General features: G+C 44.2%; 1 protein-coding gene across 2 annotated transcripts; it reads left to right on the forward strand.

The window, feature by feature from the left end:
• Positions 1-1,066: 1,066 nt before the first annotated feature.
• On the forward strand, positions 1,067-7,809 carry MAGED1 (MAGE family member D1). Of its 2 annotated transcripts, none has more exons than XM_037822142.1 (13): positions 1,067-1,260; positions 1,795-1,868; positions 2,551-3,273; positions 3,903-4,571; positions 4,683-4,746; positions 4,971-5,050; positions 5,220-5,311; positions 5,533-5,612; positions 5,706-5,748; positions 6,031-6,093; positions 6,677-6,791; positions 7,031-7,415; positions 7,601-7,809. In XM_037822142.1, the coding sequence occupies exons 2-12, from the start codon at positions 1,824-1,826 to the stop codon at positions 7,406-7,408; spliced, it is 2,352 nt and encodes a 783-aa protein (XP_037678070.1). In that variant the 5' UTR covers positions 1,067-1,260; positions 1,795-1,823; the 3' UTR covers positions 7,409-7,415; positions 7,601-7,809. The 2 variants fall into 2 exon arrangements, with proteins under 2 accessions (XP_037678070.1, XP_037678072.1); XM_037822144.1 differs by having other exon boundaries at positions 1,130-1,260; positions 2,551-2,718.
• Positions 7,810-18,460: the final 10,651 nt, after the last annotated feature.

The raw sequence follows: 18,460 nt of genomic DNA on the forward strand, positions 1-18,460 counted from the left end.
GTTTGCTCCAGCGGGCACAGGAAGGCCTCAGGGTCAGCATGTTTCTGCCACTCAGCAAGGAGGCCTGTCAGTTGGATCAGAGAGTGTAGCCCCAACACCAATTCCCATACCTGGATGGACCCACATAGAGCAGACAGGAGGTGAGAATGGGAGTCTCAACCGCTGTCCCCTTGATTGAAGAACAGGAGCTTGGGCCCTGGAGAACACAAACTTTGCTTGTTTAGGACAGATGTTGGGGAGGGTTGTCTGTCGCCTCCGCCTGAGGAGAGGATGGTACCGCAGTTCCCCAAGCCACACTAATGGAACATGGGCTTTGGAATCAGAAACTCCCAGACCCCAAGTTTGCATTATCTGTTTACTGGCTCCCTGGTTCTGTCTAATTCATGCAATGGGTCTGTGCTATTTGATCTGTAAAATGGGAATGCTATCGACCATCCAGGGCTGCTGTGAGAGGAAGACAAGCCCCAGCACAGATCTTGCTGTGATTTACAAGCTGTGCTCCTCCTTCCCCAGCCCCTACCTTTCCCCAACACAGCATGAGTCCATTTCTGGAGCTGCACAAAAGGCAGAAAAGAAGCTGATGTGCTGTATTAGTCTGGGAGCTACTGAGGGGTCCACGTAGAGTCACATGGCAGGCACAAACTTAACTGCTACCTCTGATAGCGTATCCTCTCTAGCCATTCCCTTTCCAGGGTCCCAAAGTAGATGAGCTCAGCAGGGACCTAGCACTTGTTGCAATTAGAGACCTCACACAGTGACCTAAGTGGTGCTGAGCAAGGGGGGTGGAGATGCTTGCTGACCTGAAAAGAAGGGCCTTGAAAAGGGAGGGATAGAACAGAGACGCATTGCGGAAAAGATAGGGGGCCTGTGTGTGGGGCGCATCTGTTGGGGGAGGGTAAGTAAAGGAAAGGGAGGAACCGTTGTATACCGTTGACCTGGTTGGTGGTGGGGTGGTGTGTTGGCAAAGGGGCGGGACCGCTTTCCAGTACACATGCGCATTGTGATCTCCAGGACTAAGCTTTTGTTGGGAAAGCAGGCGGGACTCTATTTGGTCGCCTGGTTCTTGCGCATGCGGGCAAAGATCTGAGGCGGTGGGTGGTATATTAGGCGAAGAGGCGGGGTCCTCTAAGCTGCCGCGCTGGCATTTTCTCCTGGACGAGGAGAGGGTGCGGCTGCTGAGAGCCGAACACTGCAATCGAGATCCTCTGAGTCGTGAAGAAGGGAGGCAACGAGGGGGTTGGGGTTGGGGCCTGAGGCAAGGTGAGAATCAGCCCCCAGACAGGGCATCCGCCCCTTGGTGCGGGCCCTCCATTTTTTATCCCGTTCCCTTTACCCCGGATTCTGAACCCCCTTCCACTCCCCGAAACTCAATTCACATCTCCGGCTCGATCCTCCCTGATTTAGAATCCCTGTTTACCCTCTGAACCCCTGTCCAATCCTTCCCATCGCTCGGAATCCCCAGGTTTCTTCGACCTTGATCTGTTACACGATTTCTACTGATCCGAAACCTCCATTCAACTTCCCAGATTCCGTTGCGAACGCCAATCCAATCTTCACGGATTCAGAGCTCTTATTTATCTGCTCCCCGAACTCTGATTTGAAGCTTCTCCCCATCAGTTGCTTCTCGGGATTCATAACCTCCGTCTGGACACCATTCACTTTTCCCGCCTCGATCTACTCACATTCGGCACCTTACTGGCCCCCACAATCAAACCCCAGCCACCCCTCTGCCAATTCAGACCTTCGTATTTGCCCTCTGTAATATAACCCCAGCTCCTCTTCCATAACCCCCAGGCTCCACTCTTGCCAGAGGGACAGGAGCCATGGCTCAGAAAATGGACTGTGGTGCGGGCCTCCTCGGCTTCCAGGTGAGATCTCTGCTCCCCATCCCACCATTTCCCCAGCCGCCAGTTCTCCCTGAGCCTTTGGCTGCCCAAACGCCTGCATCCGATTTTGCCCTCTTCCGTGCCTAGCTTCCGTAGTCTTTCAAATTGTCTTCCTTTAGCGAAGTGGGGTGGGGGGGGGAGCGGGGAGGGGCGTCCCTTTTCAGCCATCAGTCCCTGTCCAGAGATAAGGGAGACCCTGTTAATAGTCAGGGCAATATGCCCAGAGAATGCGGGTTGGGTAAGGAACCATTTTTTTTCCATAGTCCTGACGAGTGTAGAGCAGTGTGCCGCCCCCTCCCCCAATTCCCCGGATTCCACACTCTTGTCTCCTGCATTCCCCACGCTTTGCGACCCACCTTTTCTCCCCAACTCCCTGCTCCACCTTCATTCCACTTCCAGTCCCAAGTTCCTATCATATGCTGAGCCTGCTCTGCTCTAGCCCTCCTGCTGCACTGTGCCCCCCACTCCTCCTTTAGCTCCTGCCCCACTCCACTCCTACCACATGTTGTGTTCCCGCCCCTCCTCCTTCACTCCTTGCTGGCCCCTTAGGTCTCTCTCCCTCAGCTCTTCTCTTTTTGCACCACTCGCCCTCCCGACTGCTCCCCCCACCATCCTGCTATGCTTCTGTGGCCCAGAGATTTAATTTTTTCCCCTGTATTTGCAGGCTGAGGCCTCTGTGGAAGACAGCGCTTTGCTTATGCAGACCCTGATGGAGGCGATCCAGATCTCCGAGGCTCCACCTACCAGCCAGGCCACAGCAGCTGCCAGCGGGCGGAATGCTAGTCCCCAGAGTTCACAGCCCACATCTGCCAATGAGATGGCTGACATTCAGGTTGTAGCAGCTGCCGCTAGGCCTAAGACAGCCTTTAAGGCCCAGAATGCCACCACAAAAGGCCCAAATAGTGCCTATGATTTCTCTCAGGCCCTTGATGCCAAGGAGGTGCCCGACACCCAGCCTAAGGCAGCCTTTAAATCACAGAATGCCTCCACAAAAGGCACAAATGCTGCCTATGACTTTTCCCAGGCAGCAACTACCAGTGAATTAGCTGCCAACAAGTCTGAGATAGCCTTTAATGCCCAGAATGCCACCAGTAAAATGGGCCCAAATGCCACCCACAATTTCTCTCAGTCTCTCAATGCCAGTGAGAAAGTCAAAACTCAGTCTAAGACTGCCTTCAAGGCTTGGAATGGTACCACCAAAGTACCAAAAGCTGATACTCAGCCCCAGGATGTTAGCCAGGCCAAAATGGCCACTTCCCAGTCTGACATAGAGACCAACCCAGGTATCTCTGAACCTGAGGGTGCAGCTGCACAGGCATCAGCAGATGGTTCCCAGGCTCAGAATCTGGAGTCCCGGACTATAATTCGGGGCAAGAGGACCCGCAAGGTGAGATCTCTGCCAGCTCCACTTTGCTCTGGGCTCCCTCCTTTCTTCTCTGACATTGTTCATTCAAAACAAAACAAAACAGAAATATAACTGCATATATATTCAGCTAGGCTGTAGGAGTCATTGAGATAAATGATGGTTGCTGCCCTCGGAGTGTCCATAGACTGATAGAGAGATAATACACAGACACACATAACACCTACAATCTGGATGTAATTCATTTTGTACTTTGATAGTGGATGAGCTAGGCACATTCGCAGTTTATCTCATTAACTCTTGAAGGTAACTCTTGCCAGCTAGAGAGCATAGTCTTAGTTTTACAGAGAAGAAAACTGAGTCACAAAGAGGTGGAGTGACTTGTCCAGGGTGATATGAGCAGAGTCAGTAGTGGTGGACGTAGAAAGAGGAAAAACCTCAGGCCGCATCCTTGGGTTGCTCCTGGCCTTGGTTGGAAATGAAACTCCTCCCTGGAATACAGTGAAAGAGAAGCTCAGGACTCAGGGTGACCAGTGGTTAGTGGGTCAGGCTATCACTGCAGGTGACGGTTTAGGGGGCCTTCCTGGCAGAGATAGGGTAAGGAAACAGAACTATTTGGTAACCTTAGGCCTTCCTTCTCTCTGGTGATGCAGATAAATAACTTGAATATGGAAGAGAACAGCAGTGGGGATCACAGGCGGGCCCAACTTACTACAGGGACCTGGAGGTCTGCACCAGTTCCAGTGACCACTCAGAACCCACCTGGCGCACCACCCAATGTGCTCTGGCAGACCCCATTGACTTGGCAGAACCCATCAGGCTGGCAGAACCAGACAGCCAGGCAGACCCCACCAGCACGTCAAAGCCACTCACTTAGGCAGACCCCACCAGCTTGGCAAAATCCAGTTGCTTGGCAGAACCCAGTGATGTGGCCAAACCCGATAATCTGGCAGAACCCAGTGATCTGGCCGAACCCCATTGTCTGGTCTGGCCCTGTTGTCTGGCCGAACCCACTGACCTGGCAGAATCCACATGGATGGCAGACCCCACCTGGATGGCAAACCCCACCGGGCTGGCAGGGCCCTCCAGACTGGCAAGGCCCTCCTGATTGGCCGCTACCACCCGACTGGACACTGCCACCTGACTGGCCGCTTCCCACTGACTGGCCACTCCCACCTGACTGGATCCCTACTGACTGGCCAGTTCCACCTGACTGGCAGAACCTACTACCTTCACCAAACCTGCGCCCCTCCCCCAACTTGCGTGCCTCACAGAACCTGGGTGTCTCACAGCCCCGAGATGTGGCCCTTCTTCAGGAAAGAGTAAGAGCTATAACTCCCCAGTGACGTCTTGCTCTTTTCATCCTTCCATCTATAATTCAACTGAGTTTTCTTGAAAATGTCTAACTTTAATGATTTATTTTTCCCTCCCAGGCAAATAAGCTGGTCAAGTACCTGATGCTTAAAGACTACACGAAGGTGCCCATCAAGCGCTCAGGTAGGCATCTAGTGACCTCTCCTTGAACTCTCCCTTCCCCCTCATTCCATGTTCTGTGGGCATCCCTTTACTTATGTGACACTCCCCATCTATCCCCTCCTTCCATGGCTGGTTCTTCCTTTTCCACCATTAAGGAGCCTGGCTGTGCTACCCTCAGCCACTTACAAATGGCTACAGCTTTGTGGCCCTTGCTCAGCCCAGGTGCTCCCTCCTCTCTCCTACAGAAATGCTGAGGGATATCATCCGTGAATACACTGATGTTTATCCAGAAATCATTGAACGTGCATGCTTTGTCCTGGAGAAGGTGAGAAGGCAGCCCTGAGGGACTGGAATGATGGGGAAAGTCTTGATTTCAAGATTCATGATGTTCCTACTAGGAGTTCAGGACAAGTCTCACAGGGAGAGGAATGACTGCCTGTGGGTTGCTTATACTAGATTTTGTAATTTCATAGTCTGTTTTCTTCCCCCTGTAGAAATTTGGGATCCAGCTGAAGGAAATTGACAAAGAAGAACACCTATATATTCTCATCAGTACCCCGGAGTCCCTGGCTGGCATACTGGGAATGTAAGATGGGAAAGGAGTGGAACATTGCCTTTCTCGATGGTGCTTTATTTCTTGGAATTTCAAGTAGGTTAGGATACAGGGTTCAGGGTCACATAGTAGGTCATGCAGAGAGCCAGAGTAGAATTCTACTCTAGCCAAGGAATATTGGGGAAGCTAGATGGGTGAGGGGGCTGTCTTATGCAAATGGCTGCTGAAAATAATATTCTTTTTCACTCTTTTAGGACTAAAGACACACCCAAATTGGGTCTCCTTTTAGTGATTCTGGGTGTCATCTTCATGAATGGCAACCGTGCCAGTGAGGGTAAGTGGCTAGACCTGCAGCTGGGTGTTGGCCACAGCTTGATTTCCATGTGCTCATTTTTCATCCCTTATCTCCCCTTGCTTCCCATTGTAGCTGTCCTCTGGGAAGCACTACGCAAGATGGGACTGCGCCCTGGGTATGATTGGGCTCTCTCATTTCTTGCCTATTTGTATTATCCTTTGGCAACAGAGGATGGTCTCAGGATTGCATCAGCCTGGAGGTCTGGTATGGGAGGAGGGGAGAGGTACAGGGCCTAGGGGTCTGACCTGGGTAGATGGGGAAACAGTCCTGAGCTGTCTGCCTCTTCTCTCATCTCTGACGTCTGTGCTGGAAAGCACTTTTCCATGCTTGGAAATGACAGTGCCCACATCTGGGCACTGTCATAGTCTCTGATTATGTGTTCATTTTTTACTGTTAGGGTGAGACATCCCCTCCTTGGAGATCTGAGGAAGCTTCTCACTTACGAGTTTGTAAAGCAGAAGTAAGTTATGCATAAGGGGCTTTGTCTCTTTCTCATGAGCTCTGTGTACCTCAGAAAGCCCTTCCAAAGCTTGTTTCTTACACTAACTATACATGCACATATACACATAGAAACACATGTGTACCTAAGAGTATTTACTAAATATACTTGTGGTTGAATTTTTCTATTGTAGTTGTCTTAGAAGTAAAGCCTGGCCCCCATTTCCCAGGGTAGACCTTTCCAAGGCTGGGCTAGGCCAAGGCATTTGCAGTGCAGTTTAATGGGCCAGTCAGTGACTCATTGACAAAATTATAAGAACCTGAAGCTGGGACTATGACAGAGGGGGTAAGATTAGGTTTTGTTCTTTCTATGACCCAGAACCAGAGAAGCTGCTCTTGAGTGACTATTCAGTATAGGAAAAAATAGCACAGGAATTCAAAGTTCTGATTATTAGAGGGTAACTACTATGGATTATGTTTAGGAAGAGTCCAGAGGGGGAGTTGCTACCTGAAATCTGTGGTTTTAGAATCTAGAGTTACTATGCATTAGTAGACTACAATTCTGCCTACCTAGATACAAATATTTTTCTCTCTCTCTTTCTAAGGTACCTGGACTACAGACGAGTGCCCAACAGCAACCCTCCTGAGTACGAATTCCTCTGGGGCCTCCGTTCCTACCATGAAACTAGCAAGATGAAAGTGCTGAGGTTCATTGCGGAGGTAATAAAGGAATTGCACCTGGCATGATAGATCAAAGGATGGGATATCACTAACTGGGAAAGGCCCAGGGCAGGGATAAGAACCTGGGTATGGCACATGGTAGGTGCCTCATTTCGGGTGATATTTGTTACTGTTATTATGCAAACAGTAGCACAAAATAGGGTGTTTAATATGTAGTTGGTGCTTAATATTTATTAAGTAATATTAGTATGGGTTTTGTTTTCTATTCCTCATCTCAGGTTCAGAAGAGAGACCCTCGCGACTGGACTGCACAGTTCATGGAGGCTGCAGATGAGGCCTTGGATGCTCTGGATGCTGCTGCAGCTGAGGCTGAGGCCCGGGCTGAGGCCAGAACCCGCATGGGGATTGGAGATGAGGCCGTGTCTGGGCCCTGGAGCTGGGATGACATTGAATTTGAGCTGCTGACCTGGGATGAGGAAGGAGATTTTGGAGATCCCTGGTCCAGAATCCCATTTACCTTCTGGGCCAGATACCACCAGAATGCCCGCTCTAGATTTCCCCAGACCTTCGCTGGCCCCATTATTGGCCCTAGTAGTGCGGCCAGTGCCAACTTCGCTGCCAACTTTGGTGCCATTGGTTTCTTCTGGGTTGAGTGAGATGTGGGTAGGTACCTCACTTTGAATTGAGGCATATACAGTCCATGGGGGGGTATATTTATGTGCATGAGCTGGGAGTCATAGAAAACCCATGGTTTCTATGGTGAAGTATGAGGAAGCACTATTTGGTATTTATATTCCTTTTTGCTATATATCATTGATCTTTTTATTTGTTCTTTCTTATATTCACAGATATTGCTAATCAGGTGCAATGGTCTTTCCCCTGAGTGAGGCTGAAGCCTCAGATTCCTTCTAAACACAGCTATTTAGAGAGCCACACTTTGTTGACTGAAAGTGGCATGCAAGATGAAATTTATTTGCTGTTTTTTGTCTATTGCTTTTTTTTCTTGTGTGCTGTCAAGTTTTGGTATCAGAAATAAACATTGAAATTGCAAAGTGAATTAGATGTGCTCATTTTTTTCCTATCTTTAGGGAGAGATCAACATGTCTATCTGGGAGAGATACGACCTCAGTTCTAGTCTAACGGGCAAATTGGCTTTCAACAGGTAGAAAATGTAGGGAAAGCAGGCTAATGGATCAAAAAACAAAGGAGAGGTCAATGAATGCAAGTGTCATTGAGATCCAAGAACTAGTATAATTTATTCAATAAATATCACTTAAGTGCCAAATATGTGATACGAATATTGCTAAGGTATCCTGGAGTGACATTGAGAAAGGTGGAATAATGAAGGAGGGTGGAGGTGGTCAGTTAATATTTAAGATGACAGAAGAGGTAGAACTCCAGGGTGATGACAAGTTCCAGGGAGTGGGTGGTTGACAGGGAAGAGAAGATGACATTTCCTGGAGGTTGAAAGGTCAAAGACCTGGTAGACCAGGGTGTTGGTTGCATTTAACAATGTGAAAAGTGAAATAACCCTAGGGTGGTGGCAGGAGTTGGAGTGGAAAGGAGCACTATGAGCTAGGTGCCAAATTCTCCAGTGTGAGTAAGATATCATACTTAGTTATGTTACCCATAAGGGGATGGGTCTATGAGCATTCCTCCTCCTCATCTGGAAATGCAGCCCAGGAACTCTCCTAGGAAGGCTTCACAATCTCCCACCCCAGCAAAACCAGGGTCTCACCACAGAGACAATCAATGAAGGAATGCCTTACAGTGGTCTTCCCAGCCCCCCACAAAGATGCAGGGAGAAAGAGGAACCTTTGTTACTTAGAGAACAAAAATTACAACAAAGCTGGGCAGACTTTTGACTCACTATGAACAGGGATTTGATTTGAGTACTGAAGTCTTCACTAGAAGCAGAGCTCTCCACATGAGGATGAAATTATGCCTAGGCCCTGACTTCCTCAGGGGCTTAGAATTATCTGGGACATGTGGGCAAGGGCAGAGACAGGACCTCTTGAAGGTAAAAGAAAGTAAGAGCAAAGGCAGTTTGGCATCCTAAGAAATGCTCATTAGTGGGTAGGGACGGTGTTCAGGCTTCCTCAGGCTCCTGGGTAATGTCCACATTCTAAAAGGAAGAAGACAGCAATGTAGAGCCCAGTCCTTTCCCTGTCCCCCTCTTTCAGCAAGGCTGGATCCAGACCCTCGCTCAGGTAGGTCTGGAGGAAATCTCAGCCTGAGGACTTCTTAGCAGGTGCTACTCGAGCCCTGCCTCTCTATAGTATCTCAGGTCTGAGTTGTGATTTCTGCATTTCTGGATGGTTATTCTATTGGTTGGTGAGAACACCCAGACTCTGGGGGCTGGCAGGGGGTATGTAACTTTCTCTGGGGAAGGGGGCTTTCACCATGTGCTCTGTCCACAGCCAGCTTAGGCCACAGAGTCCCCCACCTACCTCAGGCTTCTCCCGGTGTGTGTTCACTGCCACTACATTCAGGTAGATGGACTCCACTTTGCAGCCTCAGAAAAGAACAACCCGTCAGCAAGTTCCTGAGTAAGCACAGGACTTCCTTGAGGTGTCATCCCCCTCCCTATCACCACTTACACCCCGTTTCCACACTGGGTACAGGTTGTGACTGCTCTGTAGAGAGACTAGCTGTGTCGTGTGTGAGAAAGACCCCAGGCCCAAGAAGCAGCAGACAGGCAGTCCTCCCAGCTCTGTCCCTGACAGTCTCTGAGTCCCCTGAGCCTCAGTTGCTTATTTGTAAACAGAGATGGAGATGAGAGGAGATGATCTCCCAACCCTTGTGGTCTATGTGATAGCAATCTAATCTATATGCTATTAATGGCACTCTATGGATCCTGTGAGACATGTTAAGCGTTGAAGTGGTAGAAGACCTAGGGCCACTACCTTGGGACAACCACTTCCAAGTAAAGTTTATTTGCAGAACAATGTGGTTAAGGCACCATCAGAGTTGTGGAAGGTCACAAGGGAGTTCTAGAGAGCCTAAAGAAGAAAGAGGGAGATGGCCCAATTGAGCCCAGAGGACCAATTCCTGTGGAAGCCTCTTAAACTCCATTACCTTGGGTTGCACCCTACTCCAGGCTTCAGTACACCATTCTGCCCTGTTCATACCCCAGAAAAGATTTGATTCTCTCCCTTCCCTGCTCATGAAACTTGCATGGCTGCCTGTGCTGGTTTGAATCTGTTATGTATCCCAGAAAAGACTGTGTTATCTTAATCCAATCTTGAGAGGGCAGACCTATTGTGGGTGGGACCTTTCCATTAGGTTGTTTTCATGGAGATGTGACCCCATCCATTCAAGATGGTCTTAATCCCCTTGCTGGAGTCCTCTGTAAGAGGATAAAAGGCAGAGACACTTTGGAGAGAGCTGAGAGAAGCTAAGATATATAATCCAGAGTTTGCCCCCGGGAGAAACTAAGAGAGTCGCTAAGAGAGGAAATCTCAAGTTTGCCCCAGCAGAAGCAAGAAGGACCCACAAGAGAAGCCAAGACGGAAGCCCAGAAACATTTTGGAGAAAGCTATGGAAACCAGAAGCTAAACCCAGGAGCGGGCCAGCAGACTCTATATGTGTACTGGAAGTGCACATATCACTTCTATCCAAACCTTCCCATGGGACAGAGGAAACCCAGATGCCATCGGCCTTTTCTCAAAGAAGGTATCATCCAATTGATGCCTTAATTGGGACATTTTCATGGCCTTAAAACTAAATTTGTGACCTAATAAACCCTCATTGTAGAAGCCAATCCATTTCTTGTATATTGCATTTTGGCACCTTTAGCAAACCAAAACACTGCCTAATGACCCAGGAGAGAGTCTACACTATGCAGGCTATTTTTTGAGGACTTTTCTCAATAGTTGTTCCTCTGTTCTTTGGGCCCCCAAGTCCAGTCTGCCCATGTCCTTCACCTGCCCCTTTCCCAACCCAGCTAAATTTATTAATCTCCTGCTGCATCTAAGCCTTTCTGCAACTTAGTGCTCTGGCAGAAACAGAGAAAGCTGTGGCCAGGTCCTGGATTTAGAGGCATCCCAATCCATCCCTGTTCTCATCCTAATAATGCCAGTCTCGCCTCCACCAGCACATCCAAATACCCACCCAGGAAACTTGCCCCAGGGCTCTGCTGGGCACACATTATTTTGAAAGGATATAGGCACTTAGGTGTCTTGTACTGGAAGTGCACATATCACTTCTATCCATTGGCCATAGTCTCAAGACCCCAACACAACTGCAAAGGTGGCTGGGAAATGTAGGGGACAGCATGGAAATTCAGTAAGTACTAATCATTTTTCCAAAATGCTGCATTCTTCTTATCTACTTTCATAGATGAGTAAACTAAGAGTGAACAAATTCACACCACTGGGGAAAGATGGAATTAGGAGTTAGGACACTCTGATGGCAAAATTCAAGTTTTTTCCAAAACATTCTGCTGCTTCTGTGCTCTGAGAGCTCAGAGTAGCCCAGCTCTTTTCCAAGAACTCGCCTGTCCCATCACTTACGATTTTTGTTGCATGCAGTGGTGTTCTGGTAAGTGCTTAACAACCAGTTCCCACCATGGCCAATTTCAAGCTACCAATTTCGCTGAAAACAAAGGTGGGATGAAGTGCATAAAATACAGTGTCTCAAGCCAGTGCCTGCAGGCCCCTGCATCCTACTGGTCACAAGCAATAAAAATTTTTCTTGTCAATTTAAACAAAATAGAATTTGTTAAAAATTTGAAAACTGGATAGAAAGCAGGAAGTAAAAAGACAGGAATAGTCTGATCAAGATGCTTACCTGGAGATGAAATCACATAAATCATTTTTTTTCAACCTTGTGTCAATCACTCAAGTTTCAAAGTCCAGGGAGAGGTCATGTGATTGTCCTGGTTCAGTCCTTCAGGTTATCACCAGACAGACTGGCACAGACAGACATGCACCCAGTATGTACACAAGGGAATAGGGAAGGGGCCAGCCAGGGTGCCAAGATAATTTCCTATCAAGTTTCCTTTTTCTTGATTCAGTCTTTCCCTATTACTGTAACTCTTATACTATTTTCTGGAGCTTTGAGAAAGATGGTTCTGCCAGTTTTTGCTTGTTGCTTAAGGTTTTGGGGGGGGGGGGTGGGGACAGAGCTGTGGAGCTTCTCACTCTGCCATCATGATGATGTCACCCCTTGACATGGAAGTTTTTAATCTCAGTCAAAAGTAAATCCATGGTTTTGTCCCATTTAAAAATATCCAGTATTTACCAAGTGCATGCTATATGTGAGGTACTGTTTCAGGTGCTTTCCAGATATTGGATGTGTTGTTGTCATAACAACCCTTTGAGATATTGCTCTTCCCTATTTTACATGTGAGAAAATGGGCTCAGAGTGGTATCATTTTCTGATACTGCACAACTAGTAAGTGATAGAATCATTTTGCTTCAGACAGAAATAAAGTTTTTGTACCATTTCCGTTCTATCATCTCGATTCTTTGCGCAATGTGATCCAAAAAATTACATAGTTTCATTTAAGAAACACCCCAGTTCTATAAAAAATGAGGCAGTTAGGTTTGGTGGTAGTGTTTACATGTCCCTTCCAGGCATTCAGCTCCAGAGTCCATGCTCTCCTTGTTGCATCCAGCCCTGCATGACTTTTGTTTCACTGGTTTTATAGAAGTACTTAATTAGGTATGTAGAAGTTTGTGCCACTGTAAGCATAACTGTCAACCACTAATTTTCAGTCCCTCAAAAGCACTGCCCTACCATGTTTGAAATCCTTTCCTCATGCTAAATATTTCTGCTTTCTGTAAGATGAATTACCTAAATAGCTTAACAGACATAAACTAGGTTTGTTTGCATGACAATTAGAATATTACTCTTGATTTCAAGTTAATTATCTAACCTGCTGATCTTGAGGGGCAGTCTTTTAACCAAAGAAATAGGTCTGTCAGTACCTTTTAATTCTGATAATTGGTACCTTAATTGAAAATATATGATTTGTAAGATGAGCCATCTTGCTTTTGACTTCATATTTAAAATGTTGGAAAGACTGAATTATCTAGGAAAGTGTACAAAGCCATTCAAAATGTCATAAATGTAAGGCAGATTGCTTTTTGGCCCTGTGCAAGGCCTCCTGGGCTTAAATCCTAACTCCAACATTTTCATGTTAAATGACCTTGGGCTTATTATTTCTTAACCTCTCTGGCCTTCATGTCCTTTACAGGGAAGAGGGGATGATACTACTACCTATATTATTGGGTGTAGTGAGGATTAATTGAATTGCTATAGGTAAAGTAAATATCTGGTTTTGTAATTCCTTTTTTCCCTAAGCTTGGTATTTATCCTACATGTTTTATTTTACTCTTTTTTACTATGGTAAAAAAACACATAATATTACCATTTTAACTGTTTTTAAGTGTACAATTCAGTGGCATTAATTATGCTCATGACATTGTACAACCATCACCGCTGTTTTGGTTCCAAAATCTTTTATCACCCCAAACAAAAATTCCGTTCCCATTAAGGAATAAATCCCTATTTGCTCCTCCCCCAGCCCCTGGTAACCTCTACTCTACTTTCTGGTTCTATGAATTCACCTATATTACTATTTCATATAAGTAGAATTATACAATATTTGTCCTTTTGTGTTCGCCTTCTTTCACTTCCAAGGATCATCATTTTGTAGCATGTATCAGAATTGTATTCCTTTTTATGGTTGAATAATATTCCGTTGTATGTATATACTATATTTTGTATATCCATTCATCTGTAGATTGACACTTGGGTTGTTTCCACCATTTGGCTATTGTGAATAATACTGCTATGAACACTGGCATACAAGTAGCTGAGTCTCTGTTTTCAATTCTTTGGATATGTACCTAGGAGTGGAATTGCTGTGCCATGGTAATTCTATGTTTAATTTTTTGAGGAACTGCCAAACAGTTTTCCACAGTGGCTACACCATTTTATTTTCTGACCAGCGATGTACGAGGGTTCCAATTTCTCCATATCCTAACCAAACCTTCTTATCTTTCATGTTTTTTATTATAGCCATCCTAGGAGGTATGAAGTGGTATCTCATTGTGGTTTTGATTTTTATTTCCATAAGTGACTAACACATCGAGCAATTTTCATGTGCTTACTGGCCATTTGTATGTCTTCTTTGGAGAAATATATATAGAAGTTATTTGCCCATTTTTAAAGTGGGGAGTTTATCCTGTAGTTGAGATGTGAGAATTTTTTTATATATTAAACCCTTATCAGATATTATTTGCAAATATTTTATCCAAGCATGAGGATTGCCTTTTCACTCTCTTGATAGTATCCTTGGATGCACAAAAGTTTTTAATTTTAATGAAGTCCAAATTTTTTTTCCTTTTGTTTCCCTATCTTTGGGTATTGTATTTAAGAAACCATTGCCAAGGTCATGCAGATTCGTGCCCCTGTTTTCTCTTAATGGTTTTAGCTCTTAAATTTAGGTCTTTGATCCATTTTGAGTTAATTTTTACATGGCGTAAGATAAAGGGTCCAACTTCATTTATTTTCATGTGGATATCCTGTTTTCCCAGCACTGTTTGTTGAGAGACTGTTCTTTGTCCATTAAATGAACCTGCTACTCTTGTTGAAAATCAGTTGACCACAGATGTGAGGGTTTATTCCTGTTCTCTAATTCTATTCTATATGTCTGTAGGTCCATCCTTATGCAGTACCACAATGTTTTGTTTACTGTAGTTTTGCAGTAACTTTTGAAAGCAGGAAGTGTGAGACCTGCAGTTTTGTTCTTTTTCAAAATCGTTGTGGCTATTCTTGATCCCTTGAAATTCTGTATGAATTTTAGGATGAGATTTTCCATTTCTGCAAAAAGTGCCATTTTAAATTTTATAGGAATTGCATTAAAACTGTATATCACTCTCAGTGGTATTGTCAACTTAATGATAGTAAGTCTTCCAATATATGAACCATGAGATGTCTTTCCATTTATTTAGATCTTCATTCATTTCTTTCAGCAATGTTTTGTAGTTTCCAGTGAATAAGTTTTGTGTCTCCTTGGTTAAATTTATTACTAAGCATTCTATTCTTTTTCATCTATTTAAATAGAATTGTTTTCTTAATTTACTTTTCAGATTGTTTATTGCTAGTATATAGAAATACAACAGATTTTTACATGTTGATTTTGTATTGTGCAAAATTGCTGATTTTGTTTATTATTGCTAGCATTTATTTTTAGATTCTTTACAGTTTTCTATATAGATTATCATGCCATCTGTGAATAGAGATAGTTTTATTTATTTATTTCCAATTTGATATCTTTTTTTTTCTTGCATAATTGCTCTAGCTAGAACTTACGGGACTATGCTAATGATAAGTGGCAAATGCAGGCCTCCTTGTCTTGTTCCTGGGGGGAGGGAGCTTTAAGTCTTTCACCACTGAGTGTGATGTTAGCTGTGGGTTTTGCATATATGGCCTTTGTCATGTTGAGAAACTTACCTTATATTCTCAGTTTATTAAGGGTGTTTTTATCATGTGAAGTATTCGATTTTCCCAAATGCCTTTTTCTGCCTGAATTAAGGTAATCATGTTTTTCCCTTCATTTTATTAATGTGATGATTAATTACATTAGTAAATGTACAATCAAATTAAATACTTACATCAATTAACTTTCATTTGTTGAACCAACCTTGCATTCCTAGGCTAAACCCCACTTGGTCATGGTATATAATCCTTTTAATGTGCTGTTGGATTTGGTTTGCTATTCTTTTGTTGTGAATTCTTTCATCTGTCTTCACAAGGGATATTGGTCTTAGTTTTTTTTTTCTTTTAGTGTTTTTGTCCGACTTCAGTATTAGTGTAATACTGGCTTCATAGAATGAGTTAGGAAGTATTCCATCTCTTATCAGTTTAGTTGAGTTCACCAGGGAACCAAACTTCCAGGCTTTTCTTTCTTAGGAAGTTTTTGATTGCAATTCAATCTCCTTACTTCTTGTAGGTCTCTTCAAATTTTATAGTTCTTCTTGGGTAAGTTTCTGTATTTTGTGTTTCTGGAAATTTGTTCATTTCATTTAGATTATCCTATTTATTAGCATCCATTCTTTCATAGTATTCTCTTATGTTACAGTAATGTTCCCTCTTTCATTTCTGCATTTAATTTGTTAATTTGAGTTTTCTCTCTTATTTCCTTAGTCAGACAAGTTAAGGTTTGTCAGTTTTGTTGATATTTTATAAAGAACCAAGTTTTGGTTTCATGGATTCTTTTCTATTGTTTTTCTGTTCTTTAGTTTATTTATCTCTTTTATTATCTTTATTATTTCCTTCTTTTTGCTAGGTTTGGGTTTGATTTTTTCTCCATTTTCTAGTTTTTAAATGTTTACAGATACGCTATTGATTTGAGATACTTATGCCTTTTTAATGTAACAGTTACAGCTATAAATTTCCCTCTGAGCACTGCTTTTGCTGCATCTTACAAATTGTGATATGCTGTGTTTGCCTGTTCATTCATCTGAAGGTATTTTGAAATTTCCCTTGTGATTTATTCTTTGACTCCTTGGTTGTGTATGAATCTGTTTAATTTTCACATATTTATGAGTGTTCCAGTTTACCTTCTGTTTGTGACTTCTAGTTTCATTCTGTGTTACTTTGGATATATAATGTCCTGCCAAAAGCTGTATTCTTTAATGCTATCTTGTGGGGGCAGATGTATTAGTGTTGATTAGGTTGGAATCCTTTGATTGTTTCAATGGAGATGTAACTCAATCAACTGTGGGTGAAAGTTTTGATTAAATTATGTTCATGGAGATATGGACTCTGCCCATTCAGGGTGAGTCTTGATTTAATCACTGGGACCTATAAAAGAACTTACAAACAGAAGGACCTCAGAGCAACTGAGAGAGACATTTTGGAGATGGCCACTGAAAGCAAACTTTTGCTGACACTTTGGAGATGCTAGCCCAGGGTTTGCTCTGGAGAAGCTAAGAGAGGACAAAACGCCCCAAGAGCAACATTTTTAAGAATGTACAGGAGCTGAGAGAGGAGCTGGAACACAACCCAGAATCAGCAGATGCAAGCCACATGCCTTCCCAACTAACAGAAGTTGTTCAGACACCACTGGCCTTCCTTTGGTGAAGGTACATGCATACTGATGCCTTAATTTGGACATTTTCATGGCCTTCAGACTGTAAGTTTATAACCAAATGAACCCCCTTTATAAAAACCAATCCATTTCTGATATTTTGCATAATGACAGCATTAACAAACTGGAACAGATTTTGGTAACAGAGAAGTGGGGTGTTGCTGAGTTTGCAAATACCAAATGTTGGAATGGCTTTTTAAATGGATAAGGGAAAGATGCTGGAAAAATTGTGAGGAGCTTTAGAAAAGGCCTAGACTGCTTTAAAGAGACTGTTGGTAGACATATAGACTTTAAAAATAGCTCTGATGAGGACTTGAACAGAAATGTTGAATGTGTCATTACAAACTGGAAGGAGGGTGATCCTTGTATCAAAGTGGCAGAGAATTTGGCAAAATTGTGTCCTGGTGTTGGATGGAAGGCAGAATTTGAAAGTGACAAGCTGGGATACTCAGCTGAGGAGATCTCTAGACTACATGTGAAGGATGTAGCCTGGCTTCTCCTTGCAGCTTGTAGTAAAATGTGACAGAACAGAGATAAGCTGAGAATTGAACTCTTGGGTACAAAGAAACCAGAAACTGATAGTTTGGAAAATTCTGGGCTTCCAAAAAGTAAGACCCCAGAAGCTACAGTCCCATGTGAAGATAGAACCAAACATGGAACCCAACTGCCATTTCAGTACAAGCCAGGATTGGAGATGGAGTTATCCAGAAAGGATTTGTAGAAAGTCCTATTGTCTGACAGTTTTGACCCCTGTAAACTGCATGCAGATTTTGTGAGATCTGTATAGACAGAACCATTGCCAGTCTGAACTGGAGGGGATGGAGAAGGAACAAACTGAAAGAAAGATTTCTTCAAGGAAAGAATCATGGAAGTTGAGGTCTGGAGTCAAGAAATCTTGGACAAAGAGGGCAGAGCAACCTGTGCACATGGAAAGGGTGAGTTTGCCCTGGAGACAGAGGGTGGGCCTTCCACCTGGCTGCTCAGGAAGAGTGCTGCTGCTCCAGGATTAGGGAGAGCCTGGCTGCCACCCCACTGTTCAGAGAAGGGAGAGCATTTGCCCCAGAGAGGCAGAATCCAGGAAGCACCCTGATGCTTGAGGATGGTGAGGCCAAGAAGGAGGTGATCTCCCCAATGTGTGGATATGTTGGAACACTCTCCACAGCATTTGGAGAGAAAATGGCTGCAGCTTAACCCTTGGAAAGTATGGGACTGCCACTCTCTCAAGCCCAAAGGGTAAAATATCATTGAATAAACGACTCTCAGACTTTGAAATCTAATGGAGTTTGCCCTGCAGGTTTTAGGAACTGTTTCAGTCCTGTGAACTCTGTTTTCCTTTCAGTTTCTCCCTAGGCAATGGGAATATTTATCCTATGACTGTCCCTCCTATGTATATTGGAAGCAGATAACTTGTTCTAAGTTTCACAGGTACAGAGACAGAGGGTAATTTTGCATTAGGACAGACGATGCCTGTAACTGATTTTCATGGGATCTTGTACTTACCTATTGTTACTGAAAGGATTTAAGTTTTTGTGATATTGTGATGGGGTGAATGTATTTTGTATTTTGAAAAAATACTTCTTTTGCAGTCCAGGGAGTGGAGTAT

Source organism: Choloepus didactylus, chromosome X (assembly GCF_015220235.1).
Source record: "Choloepus didactylus isolate mChoDid1 chromosome X, mChoDid1.pri, whole genome shotgun sequence".
Classification (NCBI taxonomy): Eukaryota; Metazoa; Chordata; class Mammalia; order Pilosa; family Megalonychidae; genus Choloepus; species Choloepus didactylus.